Source organism: Corapipo altera, unplaced genomic scaffold (assembly GCF_003945725.1).
Source record: "Corapipo altera isolate COAL_440 unplaced genomic scaffold, ASM394572v1 22, whole genome shotgun sequence".
Taxonomy (NCBI): Eukaryota; Metazoa; Chordata; class Aves; order Passeriformes; family Pipridae; genus Corapipo; species Corapipo altera.
The window spans coordinates 4,250,447-4,276,164 of record NW_020884886.1 but is presented as its reverse complement, the minus strand read 5'-3'; the positions used below and the strand labels follow the sequence as shown (position 1 = coordinate 4,276,164).

The following is a 25,718-nucleotide window of genomic DNA, read 5'->3' as shown; positions in this document are numbered from 1 at the left end:
GAAACCATCAGTAGCAAATTACAGTTGGTTATTTGACATCAGAAATTAAATCCTTTTAACTGCTCATTTCACATACCTGGCAAATAAAGACACTTATTAATCACAGAAATTTGTGTGCATGTATATGCACATGCAAACACATAGCTTTTTTTCATTTACATCATAGTATATGGGGCGAAATGCACTTAAAATGTAAAAAGGTAAGCCAAGTATTTGCAGTTGTACTGAGTGGCAGCAAATGTAGTATCCAGTTGCTTAACAAAAGGATTTTTCTGTAAAACTAAAGAATTGGGTAAGATTAGTTAGTTTATGCTAAAGGTAGATATCATTAAAGAAATGCACAATGCTAAAGAGAAGAATAACTTACTCTGTAGACTATCCGAATTTCTCATTTTCCCTGCAAGAGACACTAAAACTGAGGACCCCTGGAATATGCTCACATAATTGAAAAAAATGCCTCACCAATCAACTGGGGAATTTACATCCATTCATCTTAATCTGATACTGATAGTTCCTCAGGCACACACTTAATACACAATTGCCCAGAGCTTTTGACCAACTTCAGCCAACAGAAGGGCTCAAATATAAAATCACAGAAGCTGGAGATGAAAGGACTTAGTCACTCAATTTGTTAAACCATTTGCTGTGTTATTTTGGCTCCCTGTAGTATACTGTCAAATACACTTCTGATCACCACTTGGACTTTTGATGTCATTTGGATTCTGAATTACTTTGGCTTCACATAGAAATGAATGGATTACACTCATCCATCCGTGGGTTATTCATCTGTTCTGTTCAAGAACACTTGTAAGACAAGGATTTTGCCAAAATTAAATAATTCAAGTGTTTCCCGTTTTCTGAGAAACCCCTTCATTTCCAATTACAGGTGCAATTTTCTATATAAAATGAAAAACTTTTTCTTCTATTTAACACACACAAGTATGATTTATGAAATGTTACTCAGGTAAGACAAGCTTATTTTACACTTTATTTACTCGGGACAGAACACTGATGGGAGAAATAAATGAGATAGACAGGATGATCCACAGTGGGAGACACGACTTGCTTTATGTCACAGCCAGAAAGGAGCTCTGGGCCTCTATCATTACAGACCATTGACCTCAGAAAAACGAAACACACGTTGGATTGGGCAATTGGAACAAGCCAGACAGAAGGGCTGCTCATGCTGTCATCTGTGAGAAGAGGCTGGCTGGTTTTGAAGCATAAAACTGGCTCTAGGCTGAGCACCTGTCTGCCTCTTCTCTCTCAGAGCTGCCTACCATCCCAGTCACTTGTTGCATCGCCCACAGCGCTTTTCTTTCCACTGGCTGGAAAGCAATGCACCTGTAAGACTACAAGATGAGCATGATGGTTTGCCTTAGGTTAGAGGAGACAGCGCAGTGAATATGAATCACTTTTATTGTTTTTTTTCCGCCCCGAGCCAGCCGGGCTGGTAAGATGTCCTCTCCCGCTCGGCTGCCAGGCTCCGCAATACGCCTTTGCCCTGAAGTGACGCGGGCGCCGGTTCCGATGCTCGCGTTCCCCCCGCTCTGCGGAGCGGGGACGGGGTCTCACCGTCCTCACAGCCCCGGCTCGTCCCTTCCCCGCGGGAGCGGCTGGAAAGGGAGAGCCGGCCATCGCCCCCCGGCTGAGGCGGCCAGAGGGAGCAGCCCCTGCCATCCCCCGGCTCAGGGGCCGGCGGCAGGGCGAGGCCGGGTCCCCTCGCCGCCGCCTGATGTAGCGCAGTTTCCCCGACCGCGGCACCGACGCTGCCCTTGCCGCGGCTCCCCAGGGCCAGGACTCGCACGGACCCGGGAGAAGGGGACGCCGAGCGGATCAGGGCGGCGGCTCCGCCAGCCCCCGTTGGCGCAGGGCACGGGCAGCCACCACCCCCAGCACCGTGAGGCAAAGAGGGAGGGAGGGGCGGGGAGGGCGGTGCATCCCGGCCGGTCCCCCCCCACCGCCACCGCCTCCTTCTCCACCTGCTGCCGCTGCGCCAGTCGCCGGCTGGGGGGAGCCGCCCGCCTGCCCGCTCGTCCCCGCGGGGCCCCTTTGTGCTGCTGCTGCTCCAGAGCTGCCTCAGCCAAGCGCCGGCTGCGTCACGGCCCCGGCGCTGCGGCCGCCCAGAGCCACCCGCGGAGGGAGAGCCGCCGCCTCGCCCCCCGCTCCGCCATCGCTGCGCGGGCCGCGGCGAACGACGCCCCCCGAGGAAGGGCCGGGAGCCGCGGCGGTGAGTGGCGGCCGCGCTGCCCCTGCCCCGGGGAGGGGAGACCGGGAGAAAGGAGCGGGGAGCCCTCCGGCACGGCACGGGCAGGGGAGGGGGCGCGGGGAGAGGGCTCCGGAGCTCTGCGCATCCCGCGGGCTGCGGGGCGATGCCGCACCGGGCCGCACGGGCAGCATCGCTCGCATCGGGCTGACGTGCCGCGGATTCTGGGGTGCTTTTTTGTGTGCGCGATGGTGGGGTTTTTGTTTGTTTTGTTTATTTTTTAATTTTTATTTTTTTTAAACTTCGATAGTAGAAGCTTTGGCCATGGTTCTTACTTCGCAGAACGCTAAAGCCTAACCCAGTCACAGCGACGAAGGCATATTTTTTTTATTATTATTTTATTTTATTTTTTGGCCATAAGGTATTTCTGACCCGCTGGGGAAAGGTCTGGTTTGTGATATTTTGCATTTCTGTGCGTGTGTGTCCGTGTGTGCTTGCAGAAAATCCCTCTATCCTGGAAGAATGGTGAAACTGGGGAATAATTTCAGCGAGAAGAGCACAAAGCAGCCCCTTTTGGAGGATGGATTTGACACCATCCCCCTGATCACACCCCTGGATGTCAATCAGCTCCAGTTCCCACCTCCTGATAAGGTACAGTAGGCTTTAGTTTCCACCCTGGAGAATCACACCCAAATCACAGGCAAACAACAAAAGAATAGGTTATGTGTAACGAGCAGCTTAGAAACGGCGAGAAATTTGGGGTGCTTTAAAGCATGCTAGTTCCCGCTGGGGAAAAAAAAAAGTTAAGCTCATGAAAATCCAGTAATAGTGATTTGCATTAAAAACCAGTGCAAAATGTTAGCAGTAAGCATATTTAGATTTCAGTGTTGTGTATGAAACATATAGACACATAAATGCAAGCTTCTCTATGCTGTATTGTCATAACCCTTCTTATTCTGCATCTTTCTTTTTTTATTATTATTTGTAAGGTACTGTGTATTTTGTGTGAATGATGTGAATTTTCTCTGTCCAGAAAATGCCTCTCTGATTGGGGGATAAAACCCTGCTTTATTTCTCTGCAACATGGGGACAGGCAGACTGGCAACAGAGAGCTCTTCCATCTTCCTTCTGTGCTTCAGTAGGAAACTAATGCTAACCCCAGACAAGCTGAAATAGATGAGAATAGGTCATTGAGTTTTTTCCATGGCAGTTTATTTGGTTCAAAAACCTCGAAATAGGTGATTCAGATCCTCTGTAGTTGGAAAGGGACAGTCCAATGAGTGCTTACAGGTTGGAAGAGAAGTGTGCTTCCTGCATTCCTTATTATATGGCTTAATTATTAAGGATTTAATTTTAAAGCTTTAGGAAGGTGATGTGATAGCCTATAAATATGTTTATTGTCCTCACAATAAAGAATACAGTAAGTGTTACTACATGTAAGGCACAGAGTAGTAGGATAACCTTTTCAGGTTTTTCAGTATCCTATTTTAATAGGATACCTACTTATACATTTCTCACATGCATCTGGCAAAAAAAGCTTTGTGGTCTTCATACAGTTTTTATTTTTGGCCTTCCACACATTCAGTTCTACTTCTGGTTAAACTGATATTTACAGGATATATAGATTACATATAATACATATACATACAAACAGATATATTCATTCCTCAAAGCTCAAAAAGATTCAGATAATAGTATCTTAGGGTAAAGAATTGTAGCTTGTAAAATTTTCCTTGGTAGAGTGTTGCTTGTAGGCAATACAAATAATTTTTTGACCTCCATTTTATTTGCTATCAACACCATTCTGTGTTGTGTGTGGTGACCAGTTGGCAGGCATAAATGCAATAAGCCATAACAGCTGTTGGAGAGCCTGAGGGTCCATTTTATGCCCTCAGTTACATGGGTGTAAATCTTGTAACTGAGGACAAAATCGCACCCTAAGGCTTTAAAACAAGTTCAGTCTTACAGTGTCTGATACGCCTGCCAACTGGTGACTGGATATAACCGATTACAAGGGACCAGTGTCCAAAGGATTGCATTATGTTCCTGCACTGCTAAGCAGAAGTCTGAACTAGGGATCTGTATGGTAATAGGTTTAACCTGAGCAGAGCCTCTGTAGAGAGCTCAGGAGGTTCTCTGCTGTCTCTATGGCTCCTACTAGAATGGGGCAGAACTCCTCCCACCTTTAATGGCATTTGCCTCGAATAAAAGCAAATGTCCAGCTAGGCTAAAAGCTGAAATAAGGGTATATTTGATTGTTTTTTTACTCTCCACTGTCTAATTGTGTATTAGTTTTTCTTTCCTTTTGCAAACATGGGAAAAATTAAAGCCATGAATTTATTGGTCCTGCTGGTTTCCTTCTGTAAGTGGTTAGTCATGTCATGTCAGTGTCTCTTTACTGGCACAGACTCAAAGGCAGGAGCAGAGCAACTGATGTGAAAAGAAGAAAAAGTATTAAGGAAAGATTGGCACACAGATCAAATTCTGAAGTATGCAGACACTCATGTATAATGAATAGGAGTACATACTTCATATATCTATGCTTATTATTCACTTACAAGGCTCCAGTATAGCAGTGAAGCATAACTTCTTGAAAAGTAGTGACTACAGCGCTAAGGATTTGATGATTTTGACAGTTTCTAAATTAAAGGGGTGAAGTGATTTAAATTCCTATTCAGATATGTTAAACAAAAGAAGACATTACATAACCAAGCAGTTAGAACTGTACATTCAGTGTCAGCTGAATGTGATTTGAGTTGCCTGAGATTACGCAACATAAAGGGGGGAGGAATGTAAGTAAAATGTTAAAAAGCATTTCAGAACTCTTCAGGCAGTTTACTTTCATGGTGCTGTTGGGCAGTTATAAAGTTAAAATAGGTAATAACTACTATCTTACTAACTAAGCTGAAAATAGGTAAAGAATTTGCTAAACCACTGTCCTGCACAAATATGTGTAATGCTGTCAAAGTGTCTAATTAGCTTTATGGTACTGACTCTAGTACAGTTACACATTCTAGGTACCATTCAAGGAAGTGAGAAGAGGGGAACCCAAAGCTTGTCATTTCAATGCCTGGCTACCTGTGAGTGTCATAATCTTAGTTTTGGAGAGATGGAAAGAGACTATTTACAAGGGCATGTAGTGACAGGACAAGGGGGAATGGATTCAAACTGAGTGTAGGTCTAGTTTAGATATTAGGAAGAAGTTCCTTACTTTAAGGGTGGTGCAGCTCTGGAACAGGTTGCTCAGAGAAGCTCTGGATGCCCCATCCCTGGAAGTGTTCAAGGCCAAGCTGGAGAGAGCTCTGAGCAACCTGGTCTAGTGGAAGGTGTCCCTGCCCTTGGAATTAGATCATCTTTAAGGTCTCTTCCAACCCAGGCCATTCTATGATTCTATGATAATGTATTTGCTATTAATACCACGGGCTGTGCTAAAGATAGAATTTGATTCTAAAAATCTAAGAGTAGGTATTTATTCCTTGGAACAATAGAGAAAATTGAAAAAATCGTAATAGCGCTGTCAGTATGATGAACTGCACCCTATCTCGAGAATGATACTTAGAAAAAGATCCTGAAAAATGCAGAAGACAAAAATGAGGCAAATAGGTTAGGTATGAGAAAATTTTGTACAATTAGAATGCCTAGGAGAATAGTAGAGATTAGACTGACGTAGTGAATATTTTGGGAATACAGGTAAGGTGCTAAATGGTGCAGCTTGGGGCAGTAGTTCATAGTAAGGGATAGACTAAAGTTGAAGAGCCTTGGGTGTTTGAAGCAATCTCATTAACACAAGGGTTTGTGTGCATCTTGCTGCTTGCAGCTGATAAATCAGAAATTAGATGTTGAAAATAAGAGTGCCAAAGGCCATAGTCTATCACATAGTGAATAGCAACTAGATGGGTCATTTCATTTTTTTTGAACTCAAGATCCTGCCGTCAAAGAACATGGCATCTTGCAGGATTTCTGCGGGCCCTCTTCAGTAATCTTCTCCTATTGGTCTTGAGTTTGAAATCCCATTAGTGGGATTTCCTGAAGCAAGTGGAGGTGACTGTTTTCAGACTATACAAAGTGAGAAGGACCATGATTTGGATTTGACCTATGCTTGCCTAGTACAGGAGCACAGTAACACCACAGATGAAAAACCTGGAAGTTTGTGAAACTGTTGTATAACAAGTCTTCCTGTAGGTCCATCAAGATCACTTTAAGAGATAACTTTGTTAATGATTGATATGCCAGAAAAATAAATAATAATTTACAGCTTTCAAAGAAGAATTACACAAAGAGGGGGGAGGAATATTTTGCTAGATGTGCTTGTAGGTAAAAGAAGAGTTAAAGAATAATTAAGGTTTCTGTGGCTAGTTTCAGCTGACAGTTTTTTTTACTTTTTTCTTAAAGGTTGTGGTCAAAACAAAAACAGAATATGAACCTGATCGCAAGAAGGGAAAGTTCCGTACACCTAAAATAGCTGAATTCACAATCAGCATCACTGAAGGGGTTTCAGAAAGATTTAAGGTAAGCAGTGCTGTCTGAAGATGTTAATAGCTCAGTTGTGTTCACAGAATTGCTTAAAATCAATTGCTGATTGTAGTCAGAACCGGCTGTAACAGAGTGCCTGTTGTGGGGATAGCTGGACATGAGAAAAATAAATTCAGTGTTATAATAGTTCAGTATGTAACAATTAGAAACAAAATCAAATCTTGAAGCATTATTGCTTGTAATCCCTCTCTAGCAGATGAATTCAGAAGGTGTTTCTGTCAGTGTGTGGGTTTCAGAACATGGCTGGCCAGGGTGTCTGCGGCCTGCACATAGGTAGTGCTCATGGCATGGATAAAACTCCTGTTTGTGCTGAAGGACAAGAACCACAAGAACATTTATTTTCTTTTTGGCTTCTTATTTATCACTGTGGCCAAACCATTCTCTTAAAAGCACTGTCATAGTCCATTATGTATTTTTTATGGTTAAGCGTATGACTTGGCAGCTGAGGGGTATATACCAGAGCTCTTTGCTGTCAGGTTTCCTGGTCCAATTAAATTGTAAAGCTTGGTGACAACTCTTACTGTCAGATGGTAGTTCACCAAGAATCTGACTCAGATTTACTCTTTAGTGTCCCTATTGCTTCCTTCAGTAGTCCCGTAGGAAACCTGAGAGCTTAACTGCTGCAAAGATTTAATTTCCCCCTTCTCACTGGAGATAGGTTTTCCTGCTCTGTGTAAGTAAAGCAAAACAGGAAAGTTGGTACTTCAATTCATGCTTCCCTACTTGTTCTTTTAACAAAGGAAGACTGCAGCTTTTCAGTGCTTTTAATTGGCATCTTACCCAAGGATTCCAAAGCGTTTTTAAACAGTAGGAAACCACACTCTTCCCTGCGCAAGTACAAATATATTTGGAAAGCCTAACATTTAGTATGAGGGAGAAATACAGAGATTCAGTAGAGATGTGGATTCTCTTTATATTGCATGCTTCTGAACTCTGCATGATAGGAGATTTTAGGGCACACCAGAGATTCTGGTTTTGTCATGCCTGAGCAGTGGTTCTAAAAGCTGCCCAGGCCCAAGCTGACCTTCAGAAGTGTATATACAGTTCTCAGTGAAATCAGAGCATGCTAAACAAACAAAGTGAAGGCTCAGGGAGGGATTAGAATATATTTGGAAAGGAACTTTGCAGAGTGTTGCCACGACAAATGTTTTAAGTGCCAGTTACCTGGTGGAGTTGTCAGCCACACAGTGAAGCATGTAGGTTCCTAGTAAGCTATATGGGGAACCGCCCTGGATAGCTAAGAAGAAATGATATGGGGTGTGGTAGGGTTTTACTAAGCAGGTAAGAAACTTATTTCCATTTTTTTCTATTCCCTGATTTGGGGCAAGGATGTCTATCCCTCAGGGAAAATGCTACATTCTGACTAATATGCTCTCTTTGTCCTCCTGGCACCATAGTACCACTCAGTCCTTGAGAGTAATCCCCTTCCTGTCAGGCGAGGGTTGGGAAAATGCAATTAGACAGCTCAGAACAAGGGGAACTTACGTCCGGCTGTCTTTGTGTGTGTCCTGGTCACACTGAGGTGACTGGAAAATGCTTACTATGTTGTAGAAGAGAAAGGGGAGAAAGTTTGAGTACCCTACTAGGACTTTGGTTCCAAGCAGCTGAGCAGATGAATTTTGCACTTACGCTTTAGCTGTAGGGACTAAGAGGTTTCATTGCTTGAACATTAAGATATCTTAATCACATCTAAGTGGTTTGCACATCCCTATGTAGATCTGTTTTTTTCTGTCTTTGTTGGGAGAGCTGAGCAAATGAGACCTTACTGAACAACAAATAAATAAAAAAGCTTATCATGCTGTTGGGTAGTCTTTTCTAATATATATAGCTGAACAGTTAGAAGCCTGAGCGTCTTTGCATTGCATTTTTATATACTTTCGGATGGCATACTTAAGTAAAATATCATTTAGATACTTTATGATGATCATTCTGGGATTAATCTCATACTACGGGGTTGCTAGGTTTTGCTGCTAGGTAACTACTGCATCAGAGGGAGGTTTCAGTAAGATTTGGTATCTCTTGGGAATTGCAGAGTGATTCACACTGTGGCTGTAAGTCTAGGCTTCTAAAGAAGAGTGTGGGGGTTGATCAATTAGGAAAATTGTGGTTCAGTTAATTGAAAACAATGTTCATGCAGAACATTCAGGTCCTAAAAATGTCCCTTAATCTCCATATAGCAAGTTTTAGAATTGAATTATGCTGCTTGAAACATTTTAAAGAGAACTGACTGGTTTTCCAGCAGGGATGACTGTCATATTCACCACTCCCAGTAGTAAATATTAGATGAATAATTTATGGCATTTCATAAATATGTAGATGAAAAGTACCGATTGTGTGAGGTTTTCTCCTGGGTCCTTATTAATTGTGAGTCATCATGTCAACTGCTGATGTTGATTCTGAGAGAGCAAAAAGATATTTGTCTGAAAATTAAATATTTGCTATAATTATGAAATGCATTATTTAACTGGTGAGATATTGACTTTGGCTCATGTTCATGAAAAGTTTCAGATGCTGTTTTAATGACTTCAGTATTGTAAATCACCAATGCACAAGCCTGCCACAAGACACAGCCCAAATGTTGTGCTAAAAATAAAGCAAGTCAGTCAGTCAGTCATATTTACAAATAGTTCACATGTGTATTCTAGATGTACTTCTTAAATAAGGACAAAGCAGATTGCAGTTTTGGGATTCAGCAGTGCAGATCATTTAAAGCTGTTCTTCTTGAGAAGTTATACATTATAACAAATGAAGCAACTCCAGCATGTGCATATGTCATGTAGATGGTGTTTTAGCACCTGGGTGAATAATCAATTACAAAATGTATTTTCTGCATTCAGTCCACATTACCACAGTTATTACAACAGAGCTGAGAATGTTTACAAAGAAAACTGCAAGTATAATTTTCTTCTATGAAGCGACATTCTGAATTCAAATCAGAATATCTCAGAAGAATGTGAAGATTTCCTGATTATGGGAACCCTGTTGTCTTACTTTAGTTTTATGGCACTAACCAGACTAAGAAAGATGTGATTTGTCACTGAAGAGTATTTGCCATTGATACATAGAAGTCTTGCCTTTGTACTTTGAAAGTGTAGGCTAATGTGGGGATTTGGTTCTTCACAAGTGGAAAGCAACTTTGAACGAGGCAGATTTCTCCCTCCTGTAAATTGTCTGCTGTACAGAGTAACACAACAAGGCTGGAAATGTCATTGCAAAGGACTCTTGTGAATCAGGACACAGGAGGAAGCTATGACAGAATAAAGTTGATGGTGTGAGTTACCCAAGGCCAAACCTTTGCTTCCCCCATTGACAGAGCAGTGTTCTTACAACCTCCAGTTGGATTTTGTAGTGGGATGTCTGTTCTGGCACCCACTGAATTGGGCTACAGTTGACAGTTATGCACAAACACACCAATTTAAAAAAATGTCTGTTGTAGCAATGCATGACATTTTTTTTCTGTCTTTGGGAAAATCTCAATAAAGAAGATTCAGAGGTATTTTGAAAGCAAACACTTATGTTTCCCTATAAACTTTAAGCCCTTAAATAAACCCAAGCTGTAGTATGCCTTCAGCCTTTTGGTTCTATTGAAAGGCAGTTCAGTTCTTCAGACTTTATCCTTGACATCTCTACATATATCTAACTGCAGAGCCAAAGCCTGAAGCTTATTTCTTTGGTACGACCATATGGTGCAAGCCGTGTACTATCAAGTAGCAAGCAGTTGTTGAAATGTCTGCACGAGGTTATGGAAGAGGAATTCAGACTGCTTTCAAGATCAGTTCTCGCAGTTTTACCTGGTCATTTTAAGACTGCAAAAATGTATGCAACATATATCTAACTATTCAGGGTTTTTTTCCTATCTTAAAAGGGGCATCCTTCAAGCATATTTCTGCCTCAAGACTTTTGTATCTCTTCTTAGTAATGCCAACAATTATTATTGCTGCAAAAATAATCAGAGACAAGGAAGATAGATCTCTCTTGCTGTGTGATTACTTTGTGTGTTGAGTAGCTCTTTGCTCCCACATTAAAAGTCTGTTAGGTGCATGAGATGTCTCCTGTACAGGATATCACTTCCTTAAGTACGTTGTGTCTGTCACTTTGGCTGGAAGAGTGACAGGTACTTACTTACTGTCAGTAGTTCTGTTTCTTCAGTAGAACTGCTCACAGGATTAAAGTTGTTCACAACTATAAGCGTTTGGCAGGCTTTGAATTTTTTCTTTATTGCTTAAAATAAGAAAAATAAAGGAGGTTCTTTTTTCAATGTAACTGCTATTTTAAAACAATTGATGCAAAGGCACTACATGGCAACTGTCACTTTTTTTTTTTCCTTAAATATTTGATACTCTCTGATATGGCATTGACAGTCGTCCTGCTAAATTTTTGGCTGAAAGGAATTTTTACAGTCAGAGCTGGAAGATTTAAATAAAGTGAATGCCTAACAGTGGCTTCCCTGTTATTAGTCAGGTCTCTGCTATTGTCTCTATTAGAAATCATTTTATTGGAAGAGAACCAGTGACATTGACAAAGATGTTTTGGATCTGTCCAGATATATCACTTAAATAGCCTTTCCTCTTCTGTAGTAACCTTAAGCAGCCTTTATCCTGGCCTCAGTAATATCTTCTGGGTTTGTATGTGAAGGTAGTAAGATTCTTATCTTGGTGCCACAGGGTTTCTTGAACTGCTTCCTCAGATCTCTGTAGTTAAGAAACTAATACAGGGTGCCATGTGATGGGAACATTGTCATGAACAGCTGAGTTAAGCCACAGTGCTAGGAACTCAAGGCCACTGCCTTGTTAACTTGTTTTTGTCTAACAGTATGTCCCTCAGGTTTCATTAATCAACTCCCTTGCAGACTGGTCCTGTTGCCTTGCACTGTTGCAGTTAATAAGTGCTGATTTTGTAGCTTCTTTTCTGTTACTGTCCTCATGAATCTATCTGCCTTTCTTGCTGCTACTCCCAATCATCTCCAGGTAGACATCCAAGACAGTTCTCTCCTTCTCTGTGTCATCTCTGTTTGGGAAGGACAGTCTTTTGATTTCTCCTGCTTTTTCTATACAGACTGCCCCAAAACTGTCATCCTCTTTGAGCATAAAGGTTTGATGGGAATGTTCTGGTGAAGAAGTTGAGTTTAATAGATGGCTACCAGTCATATAGCTAAACATGACGTGATGTTAGAAATACACTTCTTGAAACGAGGCACCTGATTGTCTTGTATATGTATATATATATTCCCATGGAAAGTATGGGACATTGTACCAAGTTGTTCTGTGTAATTTCCATTGCTCTGTAAACGAATACGAGTCAAATGTTCCATGTACAGAGGTAAAGGTTCTCGTTTTGCTTTTATGTTGCCATTTCCTGCAAATTGAACTTTTTTAATCCTTGAGTGCATTGTTTCAGACACATTTTTCATGTAAACTTCCAGAGGCAGGCTGAAGTAATAGCAAACAAGGAGATAGTTTTTGAAAAGCAGTGATAAGTGGAGAGCTGATTTTGGTGTTCTCCAGTGTGCTGGTAGAGGGCATTGTGCAGCTGGAGATGCAGGATTTCAGGGGAGAGAGGTGAAATGGAGGTCACAGCCATTTGCAGGGAAGTCAATGCAGTGTTTTACGAATTTTTGTCTGTGGGATGCAGCCAGACACAATCTATTGTAATTACAGTCTGTCTGCCTAAAATTCTCTTGTAGTTTAAATTCAATAGCAATAATCTTAATTTCCTGTCCTAAGTGGTTGTACAGAGTTGCTGTATTTCACCCCTGAGGTCTTTGCATTTAGCTGGTGAGCAAAGCATAAATTGGTTGTAAATCACTTCATATGAAAGGTGCTCTGTGTCTGTATGTCTTCACTCATCTCGTTCAGTCATCAAGTCTGTACCTCACACTTTACAGACAGATCAGAAATGAAAGTTGTTTTGCCAGGAGGCTGAGTTGAAGTAGATAATGCAGAGATGAGATGTGACCAAGTGCAGTGATTGAGCAGTGAAAATTACTGCATATCTTGTTAGTTCCACCTTAGTTCCACCTCTCATAATAACAGGAATGCTTCTACGTGGGTTTGTGTGCTGATGGAAGGAAAAGCATGAAGGAAGGCGTGGTGCCAAGCAGCACAGTGTGAGTGGGTTAATGGAAGAATTTCAGACAAGAGGAGGAGGCATTAGAAAGGTGAAGGCAGAGGAGAAACGGATGGTACCCAGGCTTTAGTGGGGCAGTGGGACACAGGCAAAATGGATGGAACTGAGAGGAGCAAAAGGAGTAGACTTATGCATGCCTTGAAACATGATTCATAATTTGTTCAGAAAGGGACAGGAGCCAGGAAAGGATGTGAAGAGAAACAGGCACTGTTGGTGCAGTTGATGAATTTTGCTGTAATATTGCAGCTTGATTAAAAAGGGAGTCCAATAAACAGTAGTGGAGTAAGGAAGAAGGAGACTGCAGTAGCCAGGCAGAGAAGAATACAGCTTGCAGTGTTTCACAGCTGAGGCAAAGTAGGATGGACTGATAGGGAAGACCTAGCAGATCTTATGGTAAAGGCCTTATCACAACCTGCTTACATGTTAGTGTAGTTGTCAGATATGGTGAGTTTCATTTGTTCAGCTAACCACTTACAGAGTCTGAAGACAAGTTTTTTTGCTGTGGGTATGCTTAGTTCATTCATTAGTCATCTCTCATTTCGATTACTGTAATGGCTTCTGGCTAGACGTTGTCCTTCTTCTGCTCTTCACTTTCAGTCTATTCAGAAATCTGCCACATACATAGTATCTTGTCATCTTCTCTGTTCACTTCGTTTTGCTGCCAGATCCCCTTAAAACTAACTTTAAACGTCACACTCAAGATGAAAGCAAAGCCACACTTAGAATTCCTAGTTAAAAGAAATGGTTGTTTGTCCTATCTTGTAGTTATTTCATGTCCTATCATGTAGTTATTCAGTATTTTAAAAGCCCATCACTCTTGCAGTGTGACAGCCACCTTGGAGTTCTGCAGGATCTGCATGGCAGTGAATGCTCATAGTAATTCACAAGACTTCTGCTCCCACTGTGTGTGGTCCTGCACTGCCAGCTGGCTACAACAAAGAGAGAAGAGATTCAAGATTTCCTTCCAGAAGAATGGGAGTGGTGCTTGTGCATGTATTGCATCTGCTCCTGCCTTGAACAGAGGAAAAGGGCAAGTTGCTGTTAGTGTGTTGGTAGGAAGACAAGAATAACTTTAGGTTACAGCGGGTATGCAAAGCTGCTGTGGAAGAAAGCAATAAAATGGCAGCTTTGGTGTTGGTGTTGGTTGTGGTCTGAAGAGCAGATTGTTGCCTTCTCTTTTTCCAGGCTTTTATTTCTGAAAGGCATCCAGTAGGAGAGGGCTCAGAAGGTGAAGCAGAGAATTTAGGCTACACTATGTTACTGGCTGGGGAGAGAAGCTGACTGCAGTGAACATGGGGATCTGACAATTGTGGACCATCACTGTGAGTTATTTTGAGAGTGAAGAAAAATGGCTATTAGAAGAAAGAGGATTGTCAATTTATAAGGGAGAAGTAGATCAGATTACCAGGTGATTGTGATCACCTTGCAAAGAAATCCATCACTGGGTTCCATCTGTGTCATTTGCATCTGTGGCTGTCCTTAAATAGAAGTTACTTGTATCCTGAAGGATGGTAAGAGACGGGAGATTCTCTCCTAATAGGAAGGAGACAAGAGCTTACTTGATTAGGGATTTGCAAATGCAGTGTGATTGCAAATCATTGAAGATAATGAGAGTAAAAATTTACATGTTAATACCAAAATTAGTAACATCAGGAAATACAGTAAGTGAGAGAAAATTTTGAACCAGGAGCCCTGAAAGCTCTTCCCAGGGGCTTACTGGGTGGCAATGGAAGAACTTGTACGAGCTGTGAGAACTCACAGCTCCATGTCAGTCACTGAAAACAGGTCTCAGCAAATGAACTCTGAGGTTGTGGCTCTGCAACTTGCCAGGCTCCAGCACTGGGCTTTTGTCCTCTTTCAAAAAACAGTTACTTTCCAGAACAATTTTTGAGCTTTGAACAGAGTGATATTGCAGTGGTTGTGGAAATACAGTCTTTTTCTTTTGTCTAATACTTATCCTCAGTTACAAAGTAGCTTGTTAGTATGTTGTCTCGGTATGTTCTGAGACCTCATCTATATGTTAGCATAGTTACAACTGGGAAATGCTGTTATAATTCTACTACTCCCTGCTATTAGAATGGCCAGGAAATAGGGTCAAAATGCTTTAAGATTTGAGAATATTTTTCAAAACATTTTAAAACTGTTTGCTCCTATCTGTGGCAGAGACAAATGTGAGCTGAATTGATCCGTGCCATAGCAATTGTTCTGCTTGATGTCCATGTCCTGTGTCACAGGCCTGTGCTCCTAAAGAGAGCAGTCTTTGTTGAAGGCTGCATGGAGTATGTCTTGTGGAGCATGAGAAGCTTCAGCAAGAATACCATCTGGCTTTTAGCTTTTCTATCCTAGCTCTCTAGTCTCTCTTTTCCCTTTCTTCTCTAAGGTAAAGAGCAGTCACTGTCAGAGCAAAAGGAACATTCTAACAGGTGCTTGGAGTCAGTGGGAAGTGAATGACCCAAACCTGCAAATTGGACTGGGCCCTGTGTATATTGTAGATCTGCAGGGCTGGGTGAGGAGTGCTCCCTGTTTTCTGGTTCCTCATCTGCCCATGCTGCCCAGCAGCTCTGGAGCTCAGAAGAGGAAGGCCCTTGGGCCCGTAGCCCTGCAGACAGAGTGGGCTGTGGACCTGCACAGGGGCCCAGGCATGGTGAGGCCCATGGGGCAAGAGGACCCAGGGCATCTGTGTACAGGTACAGGGTACCAGCAGGGCATTAAGGAGTTGCAGTTCCCACTTGGTTTAGGGGAGAAGGGTCAATTTTTCTAGAGCCTGGAGTGCAAGGTAAATTTGGAGGGAGGGAACAGAGAATAAGAATAAGGCTCATTACAGTTGTGGGGAGGGGAGAGCCCTGGAGGGTGGAATGCAAGGTTTGGGCCAAGCCAAAGTGTGAAGGGTACATGTACATGCACTTGTACATGTGTGTGGGTGGGACAGCTGAGGAAGCACAGGAAGAACACAACCACAGAAGAATAAAGGGAGAAGCCTGATTATAAACCTACCAGAAGGGTTGAGCTAAGGCGTAGCTTGGCCAGAAATGGGGGCGTGTCTGTGTTATGTTGTTTGTTATTAAACAGAGAATAACCAGAAAGGAAAGTGAAAATGTACTTTAGCTCTTGGATTCGTGCAGGATATTCTGAGACATGAAACATGTAAGCAGAAAACATGAGGTTGGCAAGACAGAGTGATCTATCCATGTTAACTTTTGTGTTTGCAAATGAGTAATAAACTCGGAGAAAGACACGAAAATTCACGTCAATGTGAAGTTTTCAGAGGCTGATTATGATTGAATTATTTTTCTTTTTTAATCCAGTGACTGTTGAGAAACTGAACATTTAATCGGAAAGGTGCTTTGCTCCATGTCCCATTTCTAACAGCATTGTTACATTAATGTCTACATTTCTTCTGCTAAATTGCTTTTTGATCTGCAGTTCTCCCTGCCTGTAGTCCAGCCTTCCTTTTATGCTTATTTTCTGTCTATCAAAAATCCTTAAAAAATCCTTGGCTTCAGCAACACATGATACTTCCCAGCCTTGTTTCAGCCAGGAAATTTAACACTCGCTGTTGTCTGCCCATGATGAAGTTTGCTTCCACAGCATGAGAAGTCCCTAAAGTTCATTGCAGTCCTGTAATGTCCTAATCTCACTGGCACACACAGTTTGCAGTGTTGCAAAGTCTCTTAAGTTCAGGGATTTATCATAAAGGGACTTGTTTTTACCAAGAGGCAAAGCTACAATTTCTTGTTGTTGTTGCTTTCTCAAATATCAGATTAGTCTTGTTTCAATTAATTGACCCTGACATGCCTAAATTCTTTTTTTAGGAGGTGTATATAGCTGGCTTCTGCAACTTCCTTTAAAATTTAGATTACTTTATACTTTGGTTTAAGAAATTATTCATAATCTTGTTTGTTTCTGTTTATTATTGTTTCTTATGCTGTAGCACATGCTGGCTTACTTTCTAACTTGCCAAACAGGAAATTAATCTCAACCACTCTTACTGCGTAATCTCCTTGGGGTACCAGTTAGTCTATCAGTAGTTGTTTTAGAATAATACTACACATCTGGGATACTGTCCCAGGTAATGAATGCTGTTTGCTCAGCTCACACTTTCCACAAAAATGGGTCTGAATTAGAGAGCTTTGCAGTGTAACTACTAGGCCAGATTTGTGCTTTCTCTTGTCGATGGGTGATGTAATTCTGAAGGTGGTTCTCTCTCCTGTCACACATAAAAGGCTGCCGGTCTCCAGCTGCTCAGTTTGTCTGGGAAAGGTGAGCTTGATACTGACACTGAGTTCAGATTTTAAGTGTGTCTTGGATTTTTCTCCAGCTCAAATTCAGGACCAGAGAGCTACTGAAGGATATGGTGAAAAGCCAGTGCCATGTAAGGGAGTCTGTAGTGGCTTCTCTGTGAGCACTGAGAAAAGAGGTGCAACAGAGCTCCTCCAGGCTCTCCCAGTGTTGAACATGGTGTATTCCCTTACGGATCTGGCAGCGACCTACTCCTGTACAGTCTCTGTGTGATGAAGTAGTACTGTTTCAACTTAGAAATCAAGGAGCATTGAGCAACCAAGCATGCAGACTACTGGTGTAACTATCCATACGTTCAGAGCAGGCACAACAAACTCTGATCTTACCAAGAGACTGCAGACATTACTTTCTCCATGCCCTGAAAGAGTCACCTTTGTATTATCTGGATGACATCTGTGCTAACTTACTGTCACCTGACTCCATTCTTGGACAGGCACAGGGAAAACAAACATGTCTTATCAGCTGACATAAACTAGACTTATGCTTACATCATCCAAATACTGAAAAAAACAGCAGACCCAAGTTACCTTGTTGTGTCCTTCTGGCGTCATGTGTGCCCTAAACAGAAATGCAGTCAAAAAAAGCCTTGCAGTCCAGAGGCAGTGGGCCACTGACCACATGATCTGCTTTCTTCTCTGAGAAGAGGGAGGTAGAAGCACTGACGTGCTGCTTCCCTGTTCTCCCTCCATAATTCAGCAGCTTGTTTTATCCTTTGCTTGATTTTACTGTAAAGTGCATTCATAGCTGGCTGCTGCTGCCTGCAGTAACAAGGAGCAGTATAATAAGCAGTGCATTGCTAACATAAGCATGTTTTATTTTTCTTTACAGGTAACTGTGCTGGTCCTTTTTGCCCTTGCGTTCTTAACGTGTGTTGTATTTCTGGTAGTCTACAAGGTTTACAAGTATGATCACACCTGTCCGGAAGGATTTGTTTTCAAGGTAAATTGCATACCCATTCTAGAAACACAGGAGAGTATGTAATATTCCGTGTTGTTCTATGCATAACCTTGATTAAGTCATGCTGCACTGCACAGAATTTTGTGATTCTTCTCATAGGTTAGTGTGCTTCCTGCTACGTTTTTCTCATTAACTGAGGTTGTACTATTGCACAATATTAATAATGTTTTTATTTTGCTAATGCTTTAAACATTGAAAATATAGCAAAAATCCAAACACTGGTGTCCTTCAGACTTCATCTGCAGTTGTCCAGACAAAGCCCTCATTTAAGGGTCATATGGTGTAATGTTGAATGGTCTTCCAAAATAAGAGAATGATAAAACCTGGAGAAAAAAAATTCTGGAATATGTGTCAGAGAAACAGTAGAGTGATGTTCTCATTAAGAGTAGTAGAGTTACATGAGGGTTATTTTTGTAGGAAGAACTTCTTGTTCTAGAACAGTGACCTCCGAGCCCTACTGCCACAGGCCAAAAGTGATGCCAAAAAAGGGAAAATACATTTATTGGAAAAAAATACCGGTTCTAACCAAAAGAGAGGCTGGGCTGACTTCATTTATGTGAGGTGGTAGTGCTGGCTCCTCAGTTATGACCTGGGCTGAAAGTCAGAAAAGTAACATTGATTTCTGTTGTAAATTTAGCAGGGTTGAACTTGGCTGTAATTAGATAAGAAAAGTAGCAGTGATGATGGCAGTCTTCCCTCTAATTTTCTAAAAATATTTAGTCAAATAATGAATCAAGTGGGTACCCAGTATGAACTTCAAAAGGAACTACTTGACAATTCAGGATTTCTATCTGTCACTGCAGGCACATAAATATCTTACAAGAACCTAGTCCAAAATTATAATCAGTGATGCCCTGTTGGATTAATTTAGCTTCAAGCATTCAGTTGGTTACTACTTTCCCAGCAAAAGATACTGTGGTTAGAATACTTGGCTGTAACTCAGGAGATCAGCTTTCAGTTCTGTTGGTTTTTTGTGTTGTCTTAGACAAGCACTGAAACCCTTCTGTGCTCATGTCTCGTGGGACAATAGCCCAGTAGCCCTTTTTTCCCCCCCTAAGCTTTCTGTTGGCATAGAGGAATTTGGAATATGGACTACATGTTCCTACCAAACTTGTCTTGATGTGACCCTGACTTGACAGGAACAGCTAGTTTATGTGCTCCTATGTAAGTCTAGCAGCAGTCTCCTGCTTCTGCTTCCTTTCGCACCGTGTTGTCCTCTCCTTTGAGTTGCAGCCTTCTGGCTTCTTTTGGCTTTTCTTGGTAGTGCCACAATATTTAAGGGAAGAACAGTTTCTTAGCTACATTTTAGTTGCACTGAGTCTGGTTGTGTTTCTTTCCTTAGGGTCCTGTGTTTGGGACAGAAGTTAGGCAGAATGTCCCATAGCTTGTGCTGTTTTTAAGGTGCAGCAGGTACACAGGGCTGCGTTATGGTTACTCTCCTGGTGTTTTTTTGGAGGCTGCTTAGAGCTGCTTGATCGCATAATGCCAGAAGACACGGCATCTTTGGTAATGTAACTCTAAAAAAGTTTTACAGGATAAACATATTAGCAAATGACACAAGGCCTGAAACTACCAATGTTGAGATGAATTTTTGTTTGCCTGTGCATCTGTTTTGGGGAGAGTCTGTGATATGTCCTGGCATAGCTTGGCACACATGTCCTAGGAGACATGAAATCTGTCACCTTATGAGCAGTGTATCAGTGGACTGGCTTCATCCTTAGGTAGACTCAACAACATTTCCTGGCCTGGATGTCCCTAGGTTTCAGATGCTGATATGATTTCCTGGTTAAGGGCAAAGGTGTCCCTGCCTCAGGAAGCCTGGTTCTGTAGGAATCGCTACATAAAGGCTGAGCTGTTGCAGCTGAGTCAGACTCGCTCTTCTCTGCTTTGATGCTCTCATACATGGAGCAGTTCCAAACGTTTCTGCTGTCCTACGCCTCCAGGAGTTGAGGGTGTATTTTAAACAGTGCTCATCTTCCTTTGTGCAGCAGTTTTAACCAGCCTTATTTCTGTGCTTGCTTAAGCTGAGACAGCCCTAGTACTGCTGCTATGCTGATTGCTCCTCTGAGCACTCTTCAATGCCTGTTGGTGAGACTCAAAACTTGAGTGCACTTACATCCCGGAGGAATTTCTCCAGGACGTCAGTATGCTCTGTACCATATCTGTTACCCTTCAGCTTTTTTTGCCAAAGCACATGCATTCTGTCAGACTTGTGGACAGTAACTTTCAGTGCACTGGAGACCACAGCATCATCTGTGTAATTGGGAATTATTGACCCAGCAAAGTTAACATGACAGAAGATACTGTTTATAAGAGAATACCACTGGGGTCTTCATGTCAAAGGAACAAAAGGAGTCATCTTAATTCAGCCAGATATAGACTGGCAACCAGGGTTTTCTCTGGCATCAAAGGCCATAACCCACAACTAATTTCCAAAATTGAAGGGCTGTAAAAGAAAGAAGAGACTTGACTGTGGAGCATCTCACTTTCTTCTCATGGCCTTCTTACTTCTCTCACCTGGGAACCATGGAAACAAACAAAAAGGATAGAGAGAAATGTTCTGCATAGCTGAAAGTCTTAGGCAAGTCCCAGGATAAAATTGGCAGCAGTTCCCATAGCTCAGTCACTGGGTGCTGCGTGGCTTGCCTTGACTGGGAACTAAGCAAAGGGGCTGCTCCTGGGCAGAACACAAGGGGCAGTGAGTAAAAGGGATGATTTTCCCATCTTTTCTAGAAGAGCAAAATCCTGAGAGCAAAAATGTAGTCAAGATAGAAACTGCTGTTTCTTTAGGCTCTTCTGTCAGATGTTGTGCATGTTTGTGACTATGAAAAAAAAACCAAACTAAAAACCATTACTGAGTCATTTTTGCCTGTTACAAAGCAAATTGCTTCTAAAGGCAACAGACGATTCTGTGGCATTTTTAAGACTGTCAATCTTGGCTTGTCTTCAGCTCTAATAATTATATTTGCTTGAATTTCCTTGGCAGATTTCATTAGCTCAATGGATTGTGTTCCTTCTCCCATTTTAAATATTTAGAATTGTGACTACATCCCATGACTGGGTGAAATAATCACTACAAATATGTCTGTATCTGTATACTTATTAGCCATTTATCACATCAGCATTAGTGTCAGTTATCCCAGATAAAGCACGGATAATACTTCCAGAAGATGGCATGTTGATGTAATTCAACATGTGTATCAAATAGCTCTATTCCAGATTCCTGGATTATGTTTTTATAAATCTAGGTCCCAGTCTTGCAGCTGAAAACCTCTGCTGATTTAAACAGTGCTGAACGGGCACAGGTGCTGCTCAGCTGGGGTTAAATCCCTTCTGCTTTGTTGTGCTACTTCAACAAAATGGAGAGGGAAGATTTGCCCCAGCTGCTGCTTTGACAAAAGATAAGATAACAAATAAAGGGAACCTGGGTGGATGTGGTAACTTTGGGCACTGTCGAGTCTGACACACTTCAAGGCTTCTGTCACACCCGTAGGTTCAAGCCGGTGAGGTGTTGTCTCTGTGGGAGGGCTGTTAGTTTTGTGACAGTGAGGCTTCTTTGAGCCATCAAATGTGCCATGTGATTGAATTCCCCAGGGGCAGGCAGCTTCATAAGACTACCCATGGGCCTGTTGTTTTGGCAGGTCTCCGTTTTTTCTTTCCTACCTTTTGATGCCTTTTTATCACACTAACATTTTTAGGATGCAAAATTTGTATTAAGCCAAGACTGTCTGCTGGATCTTCCTCCTTTTTATGCTGTATGATTTTAACCAGTTGAAACTGTTGTTACTGGTGCTTATTTATGCCACTTCTCTTTTTCTTTTTGTCGGCAAGGATAAAAGTGAACTTAGAAGTAAATGTGGACACAGTTGAGGTAGCATCTGGTCCTAAAACCCATGGAATTTTTGCACGTGTTTTTATGCTGAGAAATTTCCAGTATTAAATTTCGTTTGCTGAGCTGTAGGAGAACAGTAGCAGTTCAAAGTTGCTGTGCCATAATACTATAAATTTTAGTCCTCCGGTGCTGGAAGCGGGAAGACTGAACAACCTATTTCTTTTTAAAAGAGCCAGAGTAGAAATGATTAAAGCTATTTTTCTGAAGCTGCAGCTACTCATAGCTTACAGAGAGTCAATTCACTTGCTCAAGTGACTGTCCTAACATGCTGAGGTATCAAGCAAGACTGCCTGGACTAGCTGGTGTGGAAAGAGGACCTGGAGAGAGACCCCATGACCTTATGGGGCAAAACTTAGGAGTCACAGTCGTTTTTAGGAGTCGTTTTTTCCTTCAGTGCAACCAGCTTCTCTGTAGGCTCTTAATCACTGGAACAGTTACTAGATAAGACCTGTGACAAATGCACTGCACAGGCACACTCACTTTGGGTTTTAAGATGACAGCAAAATTTGGATTCCACTTAGTATTTAACCCTCTAAATCACCTTTTTCACTCTCCAAAGCTCTAAGCATGTAGCAGGTTCTATGTAGTGCTCGTGCACTCCTGGGAAATGAAATAATGTAGTCCCACAGTTACAGAGAGCTTTTTAAAAGCGTGCTGTTGGCTACATCTTTCTGACGAAGAGTGAAGTATTTTCTATGTGTGTACACACTTGTGCATATGCTTGGCCACCCGCAATGTTTTCCTGTATGTCTTAGTTACTGGGCTGTAAAACTGTTCATAGGCTGGCACCAATATATCTGTGTTAATTTCCATCCCTTGGACTGCAAACACCGTAGTAAATTGCCTGAAGTTAATCTAATGGTAGGATACAGACAGCTGTAGCTGTAAACCAACCAGCTGGAAGTAAGTGGGCAAGAAAAAACAGCAAAATATGGCTGGAACTAGAGACTGAAAACTTTAAAAAATAATTTTAGGCAAGCATGTTACGTTAATTATGCTGGCATATAAACCCAGAGTGGTCTTCCTGGCAAATGCATGAATAGTTTAAGGAGTGCAGGGAAGAACATTTTGAACACAGTAGGACAACACTGTAGTTAATTGCTGTATATTGCATCTTGACTCACAGAATGTGACTGTTGGCTTAGACTAAAAATAAAAGGAGAAAAAAACCCCTAATCTGCTGCTGGTGTGTGTGGGGCTGTATCTGTAATCTAAGAGATGGATTTTCCTTTCAGAATAATCAGTGCATTCCAGCTGGGTTGGAAAACTACTACTCTGAACAAGACTCCAGCGCTCGAGGGAAATTTTACACAGTCATAAACCACTACAACCTGGCCAAACAAACCATCACGCGCTCCGTGTCCCCGTGGATGACAGTACTGTCAGAAGAGAAACTGTCTGAACAGGAGACTGAAGCTGCTGAGAAATCAGCTTAGTATGATAAGCGAATTATTAAAAATATGTAATTTGAAGGTAACTAAGGGACTTCAAGGAACTTTTCATTGAATATAATTATGAATAATTTAGAGGTTACTCATGTTTATGGTGCAATTGCTTCTGTTTGCTGATACTGCTTTGCAAAAAAAAAAAAAAAAAACACAAAAACCAAAACAAAAACTTGCTGCAGAACATTCATGGGCATAACCCCAGGTGCATATCAGCATTGCTGTAGAGCTTTGACACCATTTTCAATGTTAAAAAAAATCCAATGCTAAGATATGTTCTTGCAGTTTATTGGATACTGATAGATTTCATCACTGGATTTTCAGGGCTTGGACCTTAGATAAATGATGTGTTCTGTTGTCTGAACAGATACTTAATTTGTTAAGTTTTTTAATTCTCTTTGTCATTTTGCAAACTGAAACACCCCAGCCATAACTAGAGTGATCTCTTGTTTAGCTGAAAGCTGTAAGTAATACTTAGTTTGGGCTCAAGCAAGAACGGTAGTCAGCACTGATGTCGGGGGCGTAATGTAATGACTTGTATGGAGAAAGAAACTGTCAGGTCCCATTTTTCCTTATGTTTCCTTTACTGTTGTTTATTTGTAAGTGATAATGAAGTTCTCTGCAACAAGGCATGCTCAATGTTTTCTTATTGCTGTCAACAGGATTTAACTGCATTTCCACTGTGGCTTTAGCATCTTGGTAAGGATGTGCACTGAAACACAAACTAGATAGACATTATGGAAAAACACCAACAGTTTTAGTGGTGGGTGTCGAGGATAGTGTAAAAACTATACAGTTCAGGATGTTCTGATGAGAAATGACATCTTTTGATGATCTTTTGATCATACTTTAAGAGTACATGTAGTCTACTATGTCATTTGTTGGATACAACTGAGGGAGTAATATGTCTAAATTTTCTCCTGTATTACATTCACATTTTCCCTTCTTATTAATTAGAAAGAGCTTTCTGTTTATGTATGGTTTGCAGTTTGATACTTTTTAAAACACAGAGCATCACAAGTGAAACAGTAGCATATTAGATACCACAACTGACTGTTTTGAAGCTACATGTGAAACAGAGTGAGGAGTAGAACTGTTTGTGTATGGCTTGGGAGGGGAAAAGACGTAGAAGAACATAGTATTGTGGATGCACGTTAAAGTTCCATTGTAATTACAAACTTACCTATTCTTTGTGTGAAATCATGTTTTCATTTTTATTATAAATCTTAAATATACATTACAAAAGGACATTATTAATTTAACATACAAAATAAGTGTGTGAAGCATCTAGGCAAGCAAGTCACCTTTTTGTTCATGTTACTTGAATGGGATAAGGGGTAGTGGACATGTCAAAAGTTCCTTTTTTTTTTTTTTTGGTAGAGTCTATTAAAAAATTGAAAGGGAAACATCAGTATAGGCTATTTCTCAAGATCAGTAGTAGAACAAACATGGTCAGCTCTACTTCTGTTTCTCTCCAGCAAAATTGCTTTATCAAAGCCTTTCATTCCAATACAGTAAAAATAACCATTATGACTCAATGCTCAAGGCTTGATAATGAAATGTGCATCACAGTGCAGCTCTAAAAGGCTGTTAATATATTAAGTCATCATGGTATGTGGAATGCATCAAAAGCAATAAATTATGTGCCAGTTTTTTTCTTTGCATTTAAAAATATCAAGCTTATGTTAAGATCTTCGACACATACCATGTTTGCAATTTTTAACAGGTATCTGCTTTATTGAATGTAATTAATTCACATGTAACTTTTGACATTTTCACTCTGTGCAGAGTAAAGAATAAGAGTGATGCTGCTTGTTGCATATAATGTATAGAAATATACATTTCAGAAGAGATATGAAACCACACACATTTCATCCCAACGTATTTACAGAGGACATTCAGATTTCACAGGTTGGAAAGATCTGTTCCCCAAGACTGTCCTACATAGAAATGATTCATGATACATCTCCTCCCCTTAAATTTAGGACAATAAAAATTTTAATGCACAAGTAAATACTGATGAGAAACAACTTCTTTTTCTCCTCCTAACAACAAACAATAAAAATTAGTAAGCCATACAATCTAGGAGAAGCAGATTGCTTATGCTTCTTGAAGTCAAAACCATTTTTCTCTGATTTAATAGGAGAGAGTTTATTGATTCTTATCTACAGTTGGTTTTGAGGTATTTTTTTTTTTTAGTTAACAACCTGCTCCCAGTTTTAGTACTTGGACTTTAATACTGTCCATCCTTTGGCTTTGT

At 41.2% G+C, this 25,718-nt stretch overlaps 1 protein-coding gene across 1 annotated transcript; it reads left to right on the top strand.

Moving 5' to 3' along the window:
* Window positions 1–2,109: 2,109 nt before the first annotated feature.
* Window positions 2,110–24,149, top strand: NSG1 (neuronal vesicle trafficking associated 1). The gene is made up of 5 exons (XM_027643052.1): window positions 2,110–2,230; window positions 2,707–2,857; window positions 6,599–6,715; window positions 17,993–18,103; window positions 23,249–24,149. The coding sequence occupies exons 2-5, from the start codon at window positions 2,729–2,731 to the stop codon at window positions 23,447–23,449; spliced, it is 558 nt and encodes a 185-aa protein (XP_027498853.1). The 5' UTR covers window positions 2,110–2,230; window positions 2,707–2,728; the 3' UTR covers window positions 23,450–24,149.
* Window positions 24,150–25,718: the final 1,569 nt, after the last annotated feature.

Coding starts and splice junctions, on each gene's coding strand:
- NSG1 (XM_027643052.1), top strand. CDS start 2,729: ATGGTGAAACTGGGGAATAATTTCAGCGAGAAGAGCACAAAGCAGCCC. Junction 6,716..17,992: donor GGGTTTCAGAAAGATTTAAG/GTAAGCAGTGCT, acceptor TTTTCTTTACAG/GTAACTGTGCTGGTCCTTTT. Junction 18,104..23,248: donor CGGAAGGATTTGTTTTCAAG/GTAAATTGCATA, acceptor TTTTCCTTTCAG/AATAATCAGTGCATTCCAGC.